The sequence below is a fragment of the Ovis aries genome, chromosome 1 (assembly GCF_016772045.2).
Source record: "Ovis aries strain OAR_USU_Benz2616 breed Rambouillet chromosome 1, ARS-UI_Ramb_v3.0, whole genome shotgun sequence".
In the NCBI taxonomy this organism is placed as follows: Eukaryota; Metazoa; Chordata; class Mammalia; order Artiodactyla; family Bovidae; genus Ovis; species Ovis aries.
Window position 1 is genome coordinate 63,753,129 of NC_056054.1, and position 21,064 is coordinate 63,774,192.

At 38.2% G+C, this 21,064-nt stretch overlaps 1 protein-coding gene and 1 long non-coding RNA gene across 4 annotated transcripts in view; one reads left to right on the top strand and one right to left on the bottom strand.

The window, feature by feature from the left end:
- LOC101116002 (calcium-activated chloride channel regulator 1-like) overlaps nucleotides 1-10,131 on the top strand; it is a 30,366-nt gene extending 20,235 nt beyond the window's left edge. For both annotated transcript variants that reach the window (XM_004002159.5, XM_042250662.2), the window contains exons 13-15: nucleotides 104-274; nucleotides 1,051-1,287; nucleotides 6,010-10,131. In XM_004002159.5, coding sequence (XP_004002208.3) covers nucleotides 104-274; nucleotides 1,051-1,287; nucleotides 6,010-6,350 — 749 coding nt within the window. In that variant the 3' untranslated portion in view covers nucleotides 6,351-10,131. The remainder of the gene's footprint in view (nucleotides 1-103; nucleotides 275-1,050; nucleotides 1,288-6,009) is intronic.
- LOC105609232 (uncharacterized) overlaps nucleotides 1-21,064 on the bottom strand; it is a 132,060-nt gene that overhangs the window by 28,452 nt on the left and 82,544 nt on the right. The window contains exons 6-7 of one of the 2 annotated variants that reach the window (XR_006060011.2): nucleotides 11,235-11,642; nucleotides 5,097-5,144 (exon numbers count right to left, since the gene is read on the bottom strand). This is a non-coding gene — a long non-coding RNA (uncharacterized LOC105609232). Of the gene's footprint in view, nucleotides 1-5,096; nucleotides 5,145-10,324; nucleotides 11,643-21,064 lie in introns of those variants that run through there. The other variant, XR_003589892.3, reaches the window with a different exon arrangement.

The following is a 21,064-nucleotide window of genomic DNA, read 5'->3' on the forward strand; positions in this document are numbered from 1 at the left end:
CTATACTATCTCACAAAAGAGCTTCCATCACTAGTGCTCATGAACAGCTGATACTGTCATATTTTACTTTGTTGTATGTCTAATATAACATTTCAATATTAAGGTGCTGATACTGTCAAGAATGATGGCATCTACTCAAGATATTTTACAGATTACTATGGAAATGGTAGATACAGTTTAAAAGTACATGCACGGGGAAGAGACAACACGGCTAGGCTAAATTTAAGACAACCACAAAACAAAGCTCTGTATGTTCCAGGCTACGTTGAAAATGGTAAGTGGCATTAAAACAGAAATGTGTCATTTATTTAGGTAAATTAATGTGGTAAGCATTCAAAATAAAAGGTACTGTGGAAAACCTATATAGTTATATAATCACCTTTGTTTCAAAACCATATTTATGATAAGGGAACTAGCATAGGACTATACTTACAACAGGAGAAGGCAATGGCACCCCACTCCAGTACTCTTGCCTGGAAAATCCCATGGACAGAAGAGCCTGGTAGGCTGCAGTCCATGGGGTCGCTAAGAGTAGGACACGACTGAGCGACTTCCCTTTCACTTTTCACTTTCATGCATTGGAGAAGGAAATGGCAACCCACTCCAGTGTTCTTGCCTGGAGAATCCCAGGGACGGGGGAGCCTGGTGGGCTTCTGTCTATCGGGTCACACAGAGTCGGACATGACTGAAGTGACTTAGCAGATACTTACAACATGCTTTCTTTACATTTCCCTGAGTTCATTTCATTTATATTGAAAAAAATTTACTGTGGCAAGCACTTTGCTAGATGTTGAAGCTACAAAAATAAATAAGGCACCATCTTTGTCCTTGGAAAATTTAGAATCAAGAAGTAAGACAGATAAGTTAAACAACAGGACTAATACTTCATAATGTCTCCTCATCAATTTTAAACAAGCTTTTTTTTCACTAAAAGCTGTTACTTTTTCAATGGCTGCTATCAATCAACATTAACTATCTACAGCTGCAAATGAGATTATAAGAGAAGATATCACAAAATATGAAAAGTTACAAAATTGCTTTTTTTGGTAGGTAAAATTATACTGAACCCACCCAGACCTGAAGTCAGAGATGACCTGGCAAAAGCTAAAATAGAAGACTTTAGCAGACTAACCTATGGAGAGTCATTTATTGTATCAGGAGCTCCTACTGGTAATCACCCTTCTGTGCTCCCACCCAATAAAATTACAGATCTTGAGGCTAAATTCAAAGAAGATTATATTCAACTTTCATGGACAGCCCCTGGCAATGTCCTAGATAAAGGAAAAGGTAAGTTTGATTTTACATTTAGAAATATTACATACATTGGCTTTTATTTGCTAAATATTTTCTAATGTCCTATTTATAAATAACATGCATAGATGGTCTACTATGGGTCACCTATTTATGTGTGTGAAAACGTAAACTTGAAGAGATAATGAACTGCCCCAAAGTACTTCTATATTTAATAAATTAGTAATTAAACTCACTCTCATCAGATTGTGTTGTTCCAAACTGCCTCTCAAAATATGAACCATCATAGAAATTACTTTAAGAAGACTGACTTAACATCTTTCTGTTGCATTTCTTTCTCCCTAACAGGGAAAATTTTTTCTAAGTATATCTGTGCTTGAACAATTTCATTCATTCATTGACCTTTTTTTATATTTTCAAATGTTGTTAGGCTCGTAAGAAATAATCCCTATTGTCAACAGTTAGTTAGGTGGAAAAGACACTTTCTACAAATAAACAGATAATTTTACAGAATATGATGAGATACGCCATTGGATAGCCACTTCTAGTTGAGAGTTAAGATCACAAGGTATATCTTAAAGGGCTTTTCGGGGAAGACTATTACTGACCTAAGTCTTAAAGAATGAGAGAAGTTGGGAAAGTTAAGTGAAGATGTCCCAGAGAGAGCGAGGATAATATGCAGAGATTTAGCTATGAAGTTTGAATTAAAGTTCAATGCCAAATTATCTTATTCATTCAAGTTCAGTTCAATCACTCAGTCATGTCTGACTGTTTGTGACACCGATGGACTGCAGCACACCAGGCCTCCCTGTCCATCACCAACTCCCAGAGCTTATTCAAACACATGTCCATCGAGTCTGTGATGCCATCTAACCATCTCATCCTCTGTTGTCCCCTTCTCCTCCCACCTTCAATCTTTCCCAGCATCAGGATCTTTTCCAATGAGTCAGTTCTTCACATCAGGTGGCCAAAATATTGGAGTTTCAGCTTCAGCATCAGCCCTTCCAATGAATATTCAGGACTGATTTCCTTTAGGATTGACTGGTTTGATCTCCTTACAGTCCAAGAGACTCTCAAGAGTCTTCTCCAACACCACAGTTCAAAAGCATCAATTTTTTAGTGCTCAGCTTTCTTTATAATCCAACTCTCACATCCATACATAACTACTGTAACTTCCTCATGATAAATTGCCCACATTCTTAAAAGTTTAAATCACTTTTAGCTTTGCTTTAAATTTAACTGAATTAAATTAGTGTTTATTGAATGCCTACCATATTCCAGTGTTGTGCTAGACTAGCAGATTCTCATAGGGTAAAGCCAATCTTGTTATTTTCCCTTTAAGGTGGTAAAATGAAAGCAATATGCATATCAACAGACAATATCTCAGAGGCTTTTAGTGCTGAAAAGTCACTTTAAATGCTCTTTCCCTTGTGTTATAATACATCCCTTACTATAGGCTCTCTCAAAAGAAACAATGCTTCTTAATCTTTCATTTCCTATGTAGCTATATTTCTCTTTGTCATTATCATACAATTAGAAAAATCATTCTAAAGTCAAAAGAAATATAAAATACCTATGAAGAGCTCTTTGTACTTCAATACTGAGACTCTTATAATGACAGCTTCTGAAATACACTTGATCATTAAAAATATGGTGAAAATAAAAAATACTGCCACTTAGAAATCCATAAATGAAATTATCTGACTAAATGTTTAATTCTAAAATTGAACTCAGTTAAGACCAAGTCTTTAGATCACGACGGGATTCACAATAAATGTCCCTTATACTGATTATAGAAACTAAAAGATGGAAGAAATTATTTCATACATACATTGGGAAAGAACTTTACTATGTTTAACCTCAAATACCTAAAACAGGTGGGATCTGATCTCCCTCTCTCCTGGTAACAAATAGGAAGATGTAGTTCTATCAGATTTTACCCCTAGTCATTACAAAAGGAAGTATTAGCAGTATCAAAAAATAAATAATTATCTATATAATTTTAAATGAAAAACTTAAGCTTGAAAGGGAAAGTGAAGTCACTCAGTGTGTCCAACTCTTTGTGACCCCATGGATTGTAGCCTACCAGGCTCCTCCATCCATGGGATTTTCCAGGCAAGAGTACTGGAGTGGGTTTCCATTTCCTTCTCCAGAGGATCTTCCTGACCAGGGATTGAACCCAGGTCTCCCGCACTGTAGGTAGATGCTTTATCATCTGAGCCACCAGGGATCTGTGATAAACTTAAGTTTACTGGGACCCAATTTCCATACTAGTCATATATGCAAATCAGACTAGATGACCTAGAAATACTAAAACATGTAGATATAATTTTAATATTTTATGATCCACTAATTTTGTCATTTTGGGCATCAAGTGAATAACGGTTTTTGGCCAAAAAGTAGTATTTTTATTAAAGTATAATTGACCTACAACACTATATTAGTTCCTGGTATATAATATAGTGATTTGATATATCTGTACAATACAAAATGATCACCACTTTAAGTCTAGTTACCATCTGTTACCATACAAAGTTACTATAGTATTATTGACTATACTCTCTATTCCATACATTTCATCCCCATGATTCATTTATTTTGTAACTGGAAGTTTGTACCTTTTCATCTCCCTCACCTGTTTCACTCATTCCCCCTACTCACCTCCCATTTAGCAAATGCTTGTTTGTTCTCTGTACCTATGAGTCTATTTCTATTTTGTTGTATTTGTTCATTTGTTTTGTTTTTTAGATGCCACATATAAGTGAAATAATATGGTATTCATCTTAGCTGTCTGACTTAATTCACCTAACATGATACCCTCTAGGTCCATTCATGTTGTCACAAAACACAAGATTTCATTCTTTTTATGAGTGAGTAATATTCCACTACAGGTTTGTTTGTACACACACCACATCGTCTTTATCCATTCACCTATCAGTGGATACTTAGGTTGTTCTATATCTTGGCTACTGTGAATAATGCTGCAATGAACATAGAAGTGCATATATCTTTCTGAATTCGTGTTTTTGTTTTCTTCAGAAAAATATTCAGAAGCAGAATTGCTGAATTGTATGGTTGCTCTATTTTTTATTTTAATAACATCCATACTGTTTTCTATAGTGGCTGCACCAATTTACATTCCCACCAATAGGGTGAGAGGGTTCCCTTTTTCTCCACGTTCTCACCACACTTATTTTTTGTTGTCTTTTTGATAATGTATGTTCTGATAGGGGTGAGGTAGTTTTAATCTGCATTTCCCTGATGATTGCTAAGACTGAGCACCTTTTCACGTCTGTTGGGGCCTAAAAGTAATTAAGGAGGTCAAATACATGCCAAACACAGTACCAGATACTCTAGTTCATACAAAAGGAGTATAAAACATATTTTTGTCCTAAAGAATAGTACATTCAAACTGGAAAGATAAACAGAACCTCTATAAAACTGGAAAACTAAATTCCATGCAATAGAGTTCAGGGAAGAGAGCTACCAAGGGATGAAATACATGACCAAGACTTCATTAAGAAACTGGACTTCCTGTTGGGTGGGCCTTGAAGAATAAGTACAATTTGCATAGATGGGGAGAGGGAGGCATTCCAGGGATTCATGTCAGTGAGAAAAGGAATCAAATAATATGATCAAAGTCAAGAAAGCAAAGTATCACAATGAAATATTTAAATTAAACTAAGGGATGGATGGATAGATGGATAGATCCACAGAAATTAAATGCAGAGAGGATGTGAAGAGGAGTGGACTAGATCAGATTGACAGGACCTATTTATTAAAAGACCCAAATGTTAGGCATAGGGCCTGAATTTAAAAGAAAACAATAAATTTAAGCTACTCACCACATACTTAGAACATATTCAATATTTCATGAAAAAATAAAGTCGTCACTGCAAAAGAAAGATATTTTATGTTTTATTGTTCATGGCATTTCATGTTAAAATATATTTCTTTATCTATGGCTGCTGTAGATTCTAAAGCATTTTGAATGAAACATTTGTCAGCATCTTTCTTTCCTTTCTTGATAAAATAATGATAATAATAGCTAATATTTCAAACATTTATTAAGTTCCAGACATTGTGCTAAACACTTTTCATGTATTATTATACATTATATTATATAATATTCATATATAAAATTCCATAAACATTTGTTGAATTGAATGACTGATTCTCTTTTTTACAGATTAGAAAACTAAGGTAGGAAAGATTAATTAGATTTTTCTTTGTTACAGCTAGAAAGTAGAACTAAGGTGCAAATTAAAGTCTGCCTAGCTCCTAAACATGTTTAATTTTTAGTACACATTCTAAATTCTCTGCCTTCCTTTGCTCTTTGTCTTTATCCCTGGCTCCCACTCTACTTATCTGCTTTCCTACTCATACATCCTAGTACTCCCTTTCTCAGCTTAATGAAAAATAATACAGACAAATGGTATTGACTGTTACTGAATGTCATTACTATACTCAAACATTATTGTGTTCCTTGTTCTAAATCAAAAGTAGACTCAGTTCTTCATATTTCTATTTTTAAATCTAGATTCCATTTTTATTAATATACAATTCTGCATTAAATTCTTTGTGATTAGATAACTAGATATAAAACTGTTCATATATGTGTTCTTAAAGAAAATGGAATAACCAGACAAAAAAAAAAACAGTGTGCATTCCGGATGGACCCCTAAATATAAACTGATGTGATAGCAATAAGGCATTCTAGTGATCCTAACATACATGAAATATCTATTTATTTTCCAGCCAACCGCTACGTTATAAGAATAAGTAAGAGTTTCATGGATCTCCAAGAAGATTTTGACAATGCGACTTTAGTGAATACTTCTAATCTAATACCTAAGGAGGCCGGCTCAAAAGAAAATTTTGAATTTAAGCCAGAACATTTTAGAGTAGAAAATGGCACCAAATTCTATATTGCAGTCCAAGCCATCAATGAAGCCAATCTCATCTCAGAGGTTTCTCACATTGTACAAGCAATCAAGTTTATTCCTCTACCAGAAGACAATGTCCATGCTCTGGGTACCAAGATTTCTGCAATCAGTTTGGCAATTTTTGGATTACCAATGATTTTCTCTATATTTTAAACTAGGAATTGTGTCAGCACTGATAACTAATGTTATACATAGTTGGTACACATTTATTTAGGATTTAATTTGCTATTTTCTTGTTGTTCAGTTGCTACATTGTGTCCAACTCTTAGCGACCCCAGGACTGCAGCATGCCAGGTTTCCCTGTCCATCACCAACTCCCAGAGCTTGCTCAAATTCATGTTCATTTGAGTCAGTAATGCTATCTAACTGTCTCATCCTCTGCTGTCCTCTTCTCCTTTTACCTTCAATCTTTCCCAGCATTGGGATCTTTTTCAATGAATCGGCTCTTGGCATCAGGTGGACAAAATATTGGAGTTTTCAGCAACAGTTCTTCAAATGAATATCCAGGGTTGATTTTTCTTTAGGATTGACTGGTTTGATCTTAGAGTCCAAGGGACACTCTAGTGTCTTCTCCAGCACCACAGTTCGAAAGAATCAGTACTTTGGTATTCAGCCTTCTTTATAGCCCAATGCATCTATGCATGACTACTGGAAAAACCATAGCTTTGACTAAATGTATCTTTACTGGCAAAGTGATGTCTCTGCTTTTTAATACACTGTCTAGGTTTATCATAGCTTTCCTTCCAAGGAGAAAGGTTCTGTTAATTTCATGACTTCAGCCACAAAAGGCAGTGATTTTGGAGTCCAAGAAAGAAAATCTGTCACTGTTTCACTTTCCCATCTATTTGTCACAAAGTGATGGAACCAGATGCCATGATCTTAGTTTTTTGAATGTTGAGTTTCAAGCCAGTTTCAAGCTCACCTTCCTCCTTCACCTGCATCAAGGGGCTCTTGAGTTCCTCTTCATTTTCTGCCATCAGAGTGGTATCATCTACATATCTGAGGTTGTTGATATGTCTCCCCAAAATCTTGATTCCAGCTTGTGTCATACAGCCTGGCATTTCACATGATGTACTCTGCAAAGAAGTTAAATAAGCAGAGTGATGGTATACAGCCTTGTTGTACTTATTTTCCAATTTTGAAACAGTCAGTTGTTCCATGTTCAGTTCTAACTGTTGCTTCTTGACCAATATACAGGTTTATCAGGACATAGGTAACGTACTCTGGAATTCCCATCTCTTTAAGAATATGCCACAGTTTGTTGTGATCCACACAGTCAAAGCCTTTAGCATAGTCAATGAAGCAAAAATAGATACTTTTCTGGAATCCCCTTGCTTTCTCTATGATCCAGCAATGTGGGCAATCTGATCTCTTGTTCCTCTGCCTTTTCTAAATCTAGCTTGAACATCTGGAAGTTCACGGTTCACACCCTGCTGAAGCCTAGCTTGAAGGATTTTGAGCATAATCTTATTAGCATATAAAATGAGCACAATTGTACAGTAGTTTGAACATCCTTTGGCATTGCCCTTCTTTGGGGTTGGAATGAAAACTGCTCTTGTTCAGTCCTGTGACCACTGCTGAGTTTTCCAAATTTGCTGGCATACTGAGTGCAGGACTTTAACAGCATCATCTCTTAGGATTTTAAATAGCTCAGCTGGAATTGCATCACCTCCACTAGCTTAGTTCGTAGTAATGCTTGCTAAGGACCACTTGACGTCACACTCCAAGGTGTCTGGCTCTAGGTGAGTGACCACGCTATCATGGTCATCCAGGTCATTCAGATCTTTTTTGTATGGGTCTTCTGTGTATTCTTGTCACCTCTTCTTAATCTCTTCTGCCTCTGTTAGGTCCTTACTGTTTCTGTCCTTTATCGTGCCCATTCTTACATGAAATGTTCCCTTGGTATTCTCCAAATTTCTTGAAGAGATCTCTAGTCTTTCCTATTCTATAGTTTTTCTCTATTTATTTGCATTGTTCATTGAAGAAGGGCTTCTTAACTCTCACTATTCTCTTGAACTCTGCATTCAGCTGGGTATATCTTTCCCTTTCTCCTTTGCCTTCTGCTTCTGTTCTTTCCTCAGCTATTTTTAAGGCCTCCTCAGACAACCACTTTGCCTTCTTCCATATCTTTTTCTTGAGGATGATTTTGGTCACTACCTCCTGTACAATGTTACAATGAACCTCCCTCCATAATTTTTCAGGTACTCTGTCTATCAGACCTAATCCCTTGATTCTATTCATCACCTCCACTTGTATAAGGGATTTGATTTAGGTCATACATGAATGGCATAGTGGTTTTCCCTACTTTCTTCAATTTAAGCCTGAATTTTGCAGTAAGGAGCTCATGATCTGAGCCACAGACAGCTCATGGTCTTGTTTTTGCTGACTGTATAGAGCTTCTCCATCTTCAGCTGCAAAGAATATAATTAATCTGATTTTGGTATGGACCATCTAGTGATGTCCATGTATAGAGTCGTCTCTTGTGTTGTTGGAAGAGGGTGTGTGTGCTATGTGTTACTATGTGTTGCTATGCCCAGTGTGTTCTCTTGACAAAACTCTATTAGCCTTTGCCCAGCTTCATTTTGTACTCAAGGACAAACTTGCCTATTCCTCCAGGTATTTCTTGACTTCCTACTTTTGCATTACAATTCCTGATGATGAAAAGGACATCTTTTTGTTGTTAGTTCTAGAAGGTGTTGTAGGTCTTCACAGAACCAATCAATTTCAGCTGCTTCTGCATCAGTGGCTGGGGCACAGACTTGGATTACTATGACATTGAATGGTCTGCCCTGGAAACAAACTGAAATCATTCTATTATTTTTGAGATTGCATCCAAGTACTGCATTTCATACTTTTTTGTTGACTATGAGGTCCACTCCATTTCTTCTAAGGGATTCTTTCCCATAGTAGTAGATGTAACAGTCATCTGAATTAAATTCACCCATTTCCATCCATTGTAGTTCACTGATTCCTAATATGTCAGTGCTCACTCTTGCCAACTCCTGTTTGACTACATCCAACTTACCTTGATTCATGGACCTAATATTCCAGGTTCCTATGCAATACTGTTCTTCACAGCATCAGACTTTTCTTTCACTACCAGACACCTCCACAGTTGAATATTGTTTCTGCTTGACTCAGCTACTTCATTCTTTCTGCAGCTATTCATAATTGCACTGTGTTCTTCCCTGGCAGTATATGTTCTTCCAACCCTGATAGCTCAGTTGGCAAAGAATCCGCCTGCAATGCAGGAGAGCCCAGTTCGACTCCTGGGTTGGGAAGATCCTGTGAAGAAGGAATAGGCTACTCACTCCAGTATTCTTGGTCTTCCCTTGTGGCTCAGCAGGCTAAGAATCTGCCTGCAATGTGGGAGACCTGGGTTTGATCCCTAGATTGGGAAGATCCCCTGGAGAAGGGAAAGGCTATCCACTCCAGTATTGTGGCCTGGGAGAATTCCATGGACAGTCCATGGGGTTGCCAAGAGTCAGACACAACTGAGCGACTTTCACTCTCTCATTCACTCACTCCAACCTAGGGGGCTCCTCTTTGGTGTTATATCCTTTTCATACTGCTCATGGGTTCTCATTGCAAGAATACTCGAGTGGTTTGCCATCCCCTCCTTCAGTGCACTACATTTTGTCAGAATTCTTCACTATGACCCACCCATCTTGGGTGGCTCTGCACAGCATGGCTCATAGCTTCATTGAGTCAAGCCCCTTCACCCCAACAAGGCAATGATCCATAAAGGGACATCTGCTATACTCATTGTGTATTATATAACTCTTTGAAATGTACAAGTGAATGTATGAAAGTCATAAATTTTCTAAGTACTTCAGTTTATTAGTTCTAATTATTAAGGCAAAATGAACATACCATTCCTTATATTTTAAAAATCCATTTATTAACCCATCATAAAATAAAATGCTTATTTCTACTTGCTGGCTTTTTTTTTTTTTTTTTTTTTTTTTTGCCATGGCATATGGCTAGCAGGATCTTAGTTCCCCAACAGGAACTGAAGCCAGGCCATGCCAGTGAAAGTGCCAAACCCTAACTATTAGGCCGCTAGGGAACTCCCTAGTTATTGGAGGAACTTTTAAGAAACATTTTCAAAGTGTGCTACAAATTCATTCAGTATATTAACAAAATCGAAGTTTATTCAAGCCATTTGAAAAATATTTATGAGCCCAAAACACAAATAATTTTATGGTAGAATTATTTACATTTCATTCTTATTATAAATGAATACTTCATATAAATACAAACTGTAATCAAAAAAGACTTATAGTAATAAGTAATAATTTTTCAATGAAATATGGTCCAAGTAATAAAGAGCTCAAATTTGTTTTTTATCATTGATTAAAAGTCATCTATCAAAGCCTTGACTCTAGGCATAGAATGACTATTAGACAATGAGAATAATTTTCTTCTGTATGAATTGTAGAACGTCACTAAAGACCCATTTATATTCTGAGACCATACTTATATCCGAAGGATATGAGCAAAATGCTCCATCAAGGCAGGGATTTGTTTTGACTGCTACATCCTCAGCATCTAGAATAGTAGTTGATAGATTATAGATATGTAATAAATGTTTGTGAAACAAATTAATAAACATTTCCATAACATCAAAGGTATTCAAATTTGACAAATTACATCAAAAAAATCCATAAGCTATTATGCACACATGATATTGTAAGAATTTGATACAATGAAAACTAACCACTTAATAATAGTGATCTCAATCAACATACAGCATTTCAGGAAACTATTGTGTCAATAGAATCTATAAACTACTTAATAAAATGTAAATTAAGCTTTAATATAGCACTAGTGTGACTTTCGTTTCTGAAGGAGAAAGAGACAGACAGAACATCAGTTATATTAGAGGAAAATCCTTTGTTTACAGACAGGATATTTCAAAAACTCTTTGAATGTCTGAAAGGAGGAAGCTATACGATACATTTGGAAAAGTCGGGAAAAAATCATAATACAGTAACATACCAAAACCAGAGGAATATGTAAAAAATAATAACATACTCTGACCAAGTTGAATTTATCCCTGGAATCCGCCTGTGTGAGTTCTTCACTAAGTGTCTTGTTGCGGGTCAGGGATCATGATAGGTGAGCAAAGCCAGCATTCAGGAAGAAGAGTTGGACATGGAGTAGGGAAGAGTAAGGGTGCCCGTCCATTTCCATTTGTTTTCCTTCTTACTGTCTCCTGTCACCTCTCCCTTTCAGCCAGTGATGGCTGTTGTTTTACTTCTGCCTTCCAAATTTTAACATGTATTTATTTGACCAACTCAAACCAAAGTCTTGTGGTTTCTGGGAAATGTAGCTCAATCTTCTCCATGTTGCCTTCAAAGCCAACTGAAACATGGAAGTAGGCAATGGTGACAATTGTGGAAGAGCAAAGAATGTCCTTATGTGGAATTGCAAGGACCCTGTCTTAGACGAACAATAAATAAAAAATAAAACAATAAGTAATAAGTAATAAAATAGAAATAACTATATAATAATAAGCAACAATTAGTTTAATTTTTCTCACCTTTTAAAAATTTATTTATTTTAATTGGAGGCTAATTACTTTACAATATTGTAGTGGGTTTTGCTGTACATTGACATGAATCAGCCATGGGTGTACATGTGTTCCCCATCTTGAATCCCCCTCCCTCCTCCCTCCCCATCCCATCCCTCTGGGTCATCCCAGTGCACCAGCCCTGAGCACCCTGTATCATGCATCAAACCTGGACTGGCGATCTGTTTCATGTATGATAATTTACAAGTTTCAATGCTATTCTCACAGATGATCCCACCCTCTCTTTCTCCTACAAAGTCCAAAAGACCATTCTATACATCTGTGTCTCTTTCACTGTCCCGCATATTGGGTTATCATTACCATCTTTCTAAATTCCATATATATGTGTTAGTATACTGTATTGGCACTTTTCTTTCTTACTTCACTCTGTATAATAGGCTCCAGTTTCATCAATCAATATAATATAATCAATCTGATTTCAGTGTTGGAAAATTCTGAAAGAGATGGGAATAACAGACCATCTGACCTGCCTCTTGAGAAACCTATATGCAAGTCAGGAAGCAACAGTTAGAACTGGACATGGAAAAACAGACTAGTTCCAAATAGGTAAAGGAGTACATCAAGGTTTACATTATCACTCTGCTTGTTTAATTTATATGCAGAGCACATCATGAGGAAAGATGAGCTGGAAGAAGCACAAGCTGGAATCAAGATTGCCTGGAGAAATATCAATAACCTCAGATATGCAGATGACACCACCCTTATGGCAGAAAGTGAAGAGGAACCAAAAAGCCTCTTGAAAGTGAAAGAAGAGAGTGAAAAGTTTGGCTTAAAGCTCAACATTCAGAAAACTAAGATTATGGCATCTGGTCCCATCACTTCATGGCAAATAGATGGGGAAACAGTGGAAGCACTGCCAGACTTTACTTTGTGGGGCTCCAAAATCACTGCAGATGGTGATTGCACCCATGAAATTAAAAGACGCTTACTCCTTGGAAGGAAAGTTATGACCAACCTAGATAGCATATTAAAAAGCAGAGATACTACTTTGCTAACAAAGGTCCATCTAGTCAAGGCTATGGTTTTTTCAGTGGTCATGTATGGATGTGAGAGTTGGACTGTGAAGAAAGCTGAGCACCAAAGAATTGATGCTTTTGAACTGTGATGCTGGAGAAGACTTTTGTGAGTCCCTTGGACTGCAAGGAGATCCAATCTGTCCATTCGAAAGGAGACTGGTCCTGGGTGTTCATTGGAAGGACTGATGTTGAGGCTGAAACTCCAATACTTTGGCCACCTCATGAGAAGAGTTGACTCATTGGAAAAGACCCTGATGCTGGGAGGGATTGGGGACAGGAGGAGAAGGGGATGACAGAGGACGAGATGCCTGGATGGCATCACTGACTCGATGCACATAAGTTTGGGTGAACTCTGGGAATTGGTGATGGACAGGGAAGCCTGGCGTGCTGTGATTCATGGGGTCGCAAAGAGTCGGACACAACTGAGTGACTGAAGTGAACTGAACTGATGCATTTTGGTTTCTTTTCTGATTTCTTCTGTGATTTGTTGGTTATTCAGAAGCGTATTGTTTAGCCTCCATATGATGGAATTTTTAATAGTCATTTCACGTTCAGTTCATTCACTCAGTCGTGTCTAAGTCTTTACCCCCAATGAACTACAGCACGCCAAGCCTCCTGGTTCATCGCCAACTCCCGGAGTCCACCCAAACCCATGTCCATTGAGCCAGTGATGCCATCCAACCATTTCATCCTCTGTTGTCCCCTTCTCCTCCTGCCCACAATCTTTCCCAGCATCAAGGTCTTTTTGCATCAGGTGGCCAAAGTATTGGAGTTTCAGCTTCAACGATGGTCCTTACAATGAAAATCCAGGACTAATTTCCTTTAGGATGGACTGGTTTGATTTCCCTCAGTCCAAGGAACTTTCAAGAGTCTTCTCCAACACCACAGTTCAAAAGCATCAATTCTTCTGCACTCAGCTTTTTTTAATAGTCCAACTCTCACATCCATACTAGACCACTGGAAAAACCATAGCCTTGACTAGACGGACATTTGTTGAGAAAGTACTGTCTCTGCTTTTCAATATGCTGTCTAGGTTGGTCATAATCTTCCTTCCAAGGAGTCTTTTAATTTCATGGGTGCAATCACCATCTGCAGTGATTTTGGAGCCCAGAAAAATAAAGGCAGCCACTCTTTCCACTGTTTCCCCATCTATTTGACATGAAGTAATGGGACCAGATGCCATGATCTTAGTTTTCTGAACATTGAGTTTTAAGTCAATGTTTTCACTCTCCTTTTCCACTTTCATCAAGAGGGTCTTTAGCTCTTCTTCACTTTCTCCCATAGGGTGGTATCATCTGCATATCTGAAATTATTGTTATTTCTCCCAGAAATCTTGATTCCAGCTTGTGCTGGAATCAGGCACAATGAATCAATGATCCATCGGATGTTGGCAATTTGATATCTAGTTCCTCTGCCTTTTCTAAAACCAGCTTGAACATCTGGAAGTTCATGGCTAACGTATTGCTGAAGCCTGGCTTGGAGAATTTTAAGCATTACTTTACCAGTGTGTGAGATGAGTGCAACTGTGTGGTAGTTTGAGCATACTTTGGCATTGCCTTTCTTTGGGATTGGAATGAAAACTGACCTTTTGCAGTCCTGTGGCCACTGCTGAGTTTTCTATATTTGCTGGCATATTGAGTGCAGCACTTACACAGCATCATCTTTAAGGAATTGAAATAGCTCAACCGGAATTCCATCACCTCCATTAGCTCTATTCATAGTGATGCTTCCTAAGGACCATTTGACTTCACATTCCAGGATGTCTGGATCTAGGTAAGTGATCACACCATCTTGATTATCTGAATCGTGAAGATCTTTTTTGTACAGTTCTTCTGTGTATTCTTGCCACCTCTTCTTAATATCTTCTGCTTCTGTTAGGTCCCTACAATTCCTGTCCTTTATTGAGCCCATCTTTGTATGAAATGTTTCCTTGGTATCTCTATTCTTCTTGAAGAGATCTTTAGTCTTTCCCATTTTATTGTTTTCCTCCCTTTCTTTGCATTATTCACCGAGGAAAGCTTTCTTATCTCTCCTTGCTATTCTTTGGAACTCTACATTCAGATGCTTATATCTTTCCTTTTCTCCTTTGCTTTTCACTTCTCTTCTTTTCACAGCTATCTGTAAAGCCTCCTCTGATAGCCATTTTGCTTTTTAAAATTTCTTTTCCTTCCGGACTTTCCTGATTCCTATCTCCTGTACAATGTCACAAACCTCCATCCATAGTTCATCAGGCACTCTGTCTATCAGATCTAATCCCTTAAATCTATTTCGTACTTCCACTATATAGTCATAAGGGATTTATGTCATACCTGAATGGTCTAGTGGTTTTCTCCACTTTCTTCAATTTCAGTCTGAATTTGTCACTAAGGAGATCATGATCTGAGCCACAGTCAGCTCCCAGTCCTGTTTTTGCTGACTGTATAGAGTTTCTCCATCTTTGGCTGCAAAGGATATAATCTATCTGATTTCAGTGTTGGCCATCTGGTGATGTCCATGTGTAGAGTCTTGTGTTGTTGGAAGAGGGTGTTTGCTATTACCAGCGTGTTCTCTTGACAGAACTCTATTAGCCTTTGCCCTGCTTCGTTCTGTACTCCAAGACCAAATTTGCCTGTTAACCAGGTCTTTCTTGACTTCTTACTTTTCCATCCAGTCCCCTATAATGAAAAGGACATCTTTTGGGGGTGTTAGTTCTAGAACGTCTTGTAGGTCTTCATAGAACTGTTCAGCTTAGTTTCTTCCACGTTACTGGTTGGGGTATAGACTTGGATTACCGTGATATTGAATGGTTTGCCTTGGAAATGAACAGAGATCATGTTGTTGTTTTTAAGATTGCATCCAAGTACTGCATTTTGGACTCTTTTGTTGACTATGATGATCCATTTCTAAAACCAGCTTTTATCCTGTAGTTGACATCTAATCTTTCTGCATTGTGGTCAGAAAAGATGCTTGGAATGATTTCAATTTTTTTGAATCTACCAAGGCTAGATTTATGGCCCAGGATGGGATCTATCCTGGAGAAAGTTCTGTGTACACTTGAGAAAAAGCAGAAATTCATTGTTTGGGGGTGAAAATACAAATTAGGTCTAACTGGTCCATTGTAACATTCAGCCATACATGAACCATGAAATTCCAGATGTTCAAGCTGGTTTTAGAAAAGGCAGAGGAACCAGAGATCAAATTGCCGACACCTGCTGGATCATGGAAAAAGCAAGTGAGTTCCAGAAAAACAGCTATTTCTGCTTTATTGACTATGCCAAAACCTTTGACTGTGTGGATCACAATAAACTGTGGAAAATTCTGAAAGAGATGGGAATACCAGACCACCTGGCCTGCCTCTTGAGAAACCTGTATGCAGGTCAGGAAGCAACAGGTGGAACTGGACATGGAACAACAGACTCGTTCCAAATAGGAAAAGGAGTACGTCAAGGCAGTATATTGTCACCCTGCTTATTTAACTTATATGCAGAGTACATCCTGAGAAACACCGGGCTGGATGAGGCACAAGCTGGAATCAAGATTGCTGGGAAAAATATCAATAACCTCAGAAATGCAGATGATACCACCCTTATGACAGAAAGTGAAGAACTAAAGAGCCTCTTGATGAAAGTGAAAGAGAGTGAAAAAATTGGCTTAAAGCTCAATATTCAGAAAACTAAGATCATGGCATGCAGTCCCATCAGTTCATGGCAAATAGATGGGAAAATAGTGGAAACAGTGCTGACTTTATTTTCCTTGGCTCCAAAATTACTGCAGATGGTGATTGCAGCTATGAAATTAAAAGACTCTTACTCCTTTGAAGGAAAGTTATGACCAACTTAGACAGCATATTAAAAAGCAGAGACATTACTTTGTCATCAAAGGTCCATCTAGTCAAGGCTATGGTTTTTCCAGTAGTCATGTATGGATGTGAGAGTTGGACTATAAAGAAAGCTGAGTGAAGAATTGGTGCTTTTGAACTGTGGTGTTGGAGAAGACTCTTGAAAGTCCCTTGGACTGCAAAGAGATCCAACCTTTAAGATCCTTCCATCTTAAAGGAAATTAGTCCTCGGTGTTCATTGGAAGGACTGATGTTGAAGCTGAAACTCCAATACTTTGGCCACCTGTCCAAAGAGCTGACTCATTTGAAAGGACTCTGATGTTAAGAAAGATTGAAGGCAGGAGGAGAAGGGGACGACAGAGGATGAGATGGTTAGATAGCATCGCTGACTCAATGGACATGAGTTTGGGTAAAGTCCAGGAGTTGGTGATGGAGAGGGAGGCCTGGCGTGCTGTAGTTCATGGGGTCGCAAAGAGTCAGACATGAAAAAAAAAAAAAGAGTCAGACACGACTGAGTGACTGAACTGAACTGGTCCATTGTATCATTTAAAGTTTGTGTTTCCTTAACTTTGTGTTTAGTTGATCTATCCATAGGTGTGAGTGGGGTATTAAAGTTCCCACTATTATTGTGTTATTGTTAATTTCCCCTTTCATACGTGTTAGCATTTTCCTTACATATTATGGTGCTCCTGTGTTGGGTGCATATATATTTATAATTGTGATATTTTCTTCTTGAATTGATCCTTTGATCATCGTGTAGTGTCCTTCTTCGTCTCTTTTCATGGCCTTTAAAGTCTATTTTATCTGATATGAATATTGCTACTCCTGCTTTCTTTTTGTCTCCATTTCCATGAAATATCTTCTTCCAGCCCTTCACTTTCAGTCTGTATGTGTCCCTTGTTTTGAGGTGGGTCTCTTGTAGCAGCATATATAGGCGTCTTATTTTTGTATCCATTCAGCCAGTCCTTGTCTTTTGATTGGGGCATTCAACCCATTTACATTTAAGGTAATTATTGATAAGTATGATATTATTGCCATTTACTTTGTTGTTTTGGTTTCGAGTTTATACACCCTTACTGTGTTTCCTTTCTAGAGAAGATCCTTTAGCATTTGTTGAAGAGCTGGTTTGGTGGGGCTGAATTCTCTCAGCTTTTGCTTGTCTGTAAAGCTTTTGATTTCTCCTTCATATCTGAATGAGATCCTTGCTGGGTACAGTAATCTAGGTTGTAGTTTTTTCTCTTTCATCACTTTAAGTATGTCCTGCCATTCCCTTCTGGCCTGAAGAGTTTGTATTGAAAGATCAGCTGTTATCCTTATGGGAATCTCCTTGTGTGTTATCTGTTGTTTTTCTCTTGCTACTTTTAATATTTATTCTTTGTATTCGATCTTTGTTAATTTGATTAATATGTGTCTTGAGGTGTTCTGCCTTGGGTTTATCCTGTTTGGGACTCTCTGGGTTTCTTGGACTTGGGTGACTATTTCCTTCCCCATTTGGGGGAAGTTTTCAACTATTATCTCCTAAGTATTTTCTCATGGCCTTTCTTCATGTCTTCTTCTGGGACTCCTATGATTCAAATGTTGGGGCATTTAACATTTTCGCAGAAGTCCCTGAGGTTGTCCTCATTTCTTTCATGTTTTTTTCTTTTTTCCTCTCTGCTTCATTTATTTTTACCATTCTATCTTCTACCTCACTTATCTTATCTTCTGCCTCTGTTATTCTACTGATGATTCCCTCCAGTGTTTTTGATCTCAATTATTGCATTATTCATTATTAATTGACTCTTTTTTATTTCTTCTAGGTCCTTGTTAAACATTTCTTGCATGTTCTCAATCATTGTCTCCAGGCTAATTCTCTGTAACTCCATTTTGTTTTCAAGATTTTGGATCATTTTTACTATCACTATTCTGAATCCTTTTTCAGAAGACTCATTATCTCCACCTCTTTTGTTTGGTTTGGTGGACATTTATCATGTTCCTTTACCCACTGAGTATTTCTCTGCCTTTTCATCTTGTTTAGATTACTGTGTTTGGGGTGGCCTTTCTGTATTCTGGCAGTTTGTGGTTCCTCTTTATTGTGGAGGTTCCTCCCTATGGGTGGGGTTGGATGAGTGGCTTGTCAAGGTTTCCTGGTTAGGGAAGCTTGTGTCAGTGTTCTGGTGGTTGGAGCTGAATTTCTTCTCTCTAGAGTGTAATGATGTGTCCAGTAGTGAGTTTTGAAATGTCTATGGGTTTGGTGTGACTTTGGGCAGCCTGAATATTAAACCTCAGGGCTATGTTCCCGCATTGCTGGAGATGGACATGGTATATCTTGCTCTAGAACTTGTGGGCTCTTGGGTGATGCTTAATTCCAGTGTAGGTATGGAGGCTTTTGGATGGTCTCTTATTGATTAATGTTCCCTGGAGTCAGGAGTTCTCTGGTGTTCTCAGGTTTTGGGCTTAAGCCTCCTGCCTCTGGTTTTCAGTCTTATTCTTACAGTAATTTACCATCCATACAGCACCAATGACAAAACATCTAGGTTAATGGTAAAAAGATTCTCCACAGTGAGGGACACCCAGAGAGGTTTACAGAGTTACATGGAGAAGAAAAGAGGGAGGAAGGAGATAGAGGTGGAGGAGAAAAGGGGGAATCAAAAGGAGAGAGACAGATCTAGGCAGTAATAAGTTCCCTAAGTGTTCTCCACAGCCTGCAACACACACAGAGATTCACAGAGTTGGGTAGAGAAGAAAAGGGGAGAGAGGAGATAGAGGTGACCTGGGGGAGAAAAAGGAGAGTCAAAAAGGGGAGAGAGTAATCAAGCCAGTAATCACACTCCTTAGTAAAAATGGGTACTGAAGATTGGATTCTTAAAGGTACAATATTGATAACAAATACCAAAAAGCAAAGATTAAAAATCTAGAGTAGAGGTTGGATTCTCAAAAATACAATACTAAAAAAAAAATCACAAAAAGTATAAAAAATATATGTGAAGTTTGCTTTTAAAATAGGGTCTTTTCTTGGCAAGGTAATAGTAGGTTATAAAAATGAAAATTAAAGGAATAATTCAGTTCAGTTCAGGCACTCAGTAGTGTCTGACTCTTTGCGACCCCATGAATCGCAGCACACCAGGCCTCCCTGTCCATCACCAACTCCCAGAGTCCTCCCAAACCTATGTCCATTGAGTCGGTGATGCCATCCAACCATCTTATCCTCTGTCATCCCTTTCTCCTCCTGCCCTCAATCCTTCCCAGCATCAGGGTCTTTTCAAATGAGTCAGCTCTTCGCATCAGGTGGCCAAAGTACTGGAGTTTCAGCTTCAACATCAGTCCTTCCAAAGAACACCCAGGACTGATCTCCTTTATGATGGACTGGTTGGATCTCCTTGCAGTCCAAGGGACTCTCAAGAGTCTTCTCCAACACCACAGTTCAAAAGCATCAATTCTTCTGTGCTCAGCTTTCTTTATAGTCCAACTCCCACATCCATGCTAGACCACTGGAAAAACCATAGCCTTGACTAGATGGACCTTTATGGACAAAGTGATCTCTCTGCTTTTTAATATGCTGTCTAAGAAAAGGGCATCTGGTCCCATCACTTCATGGGAAATAGATGGGGAAACAGTGGAAACAGTGTCAGAATTTATTTTTCTGGGCTCCAAAATCACTGCAGATGGTGATTGCAGCCATGAAATTAAAAGAGGATTTCTCCTTGGAAGAGAAGTTATGACCAACCTAGACAGCATATTAAAAAGCACAGATATTTCTTGGCCAACAAGGTCTGTCTAGTCAAAGCTATGCTTTTTCCAGTAGTCATGTATGGATGTGAGAGTTGGACTGTGAAGAAAGCTGAACGCTGAAGAATTGATGCTTTTGAGCTGTGGTGTTGGAGAAGACTCTTGAGAGTCCCTTGGACTGTAACGAGATCCAACCAATCTATCCTAAAGGAAATCAGTCCTGAATATTCATTGGAAGGACTGATGCTGAAGCTGAAACTCCAATACTTTGGCCACCTAATGCAAGGATTGACTCATTTGAAAAGACCCTGATGCTGGGAAAGGTTGAAGGCAGGAGGAGAAGGGGACGACAGAGAATGAGATGGTTGGATGGCATCACCGACTAGATGGACATGAGTCTTAGCAAACTCCGGGAGTTGGTGATGGACAGGGAGGCCTGGCATGCTACAGTCCGTGGGGTCACAAAGAGTCGGACATAACTGAGTGACTGAACTGAACTGAATTGAACTGACCAATATTTTAAAATTCTGCTCTGAAGCTGAGATTGATTCTTGACACTGGTGGCTCAAAGAGTAAAGAGTCTGCCTGCAATGCTATTAAAATTAGTCTTTTAAAGTCTAGCTTTATTTACAGAAAAACATTGAATACAGAGGCAGGATTCAATTTAGTAAAATAAGGAATAAAGTTTAAAAATCAATTATTCTTGTATTTTTCACTTAAAAAGGAAGTA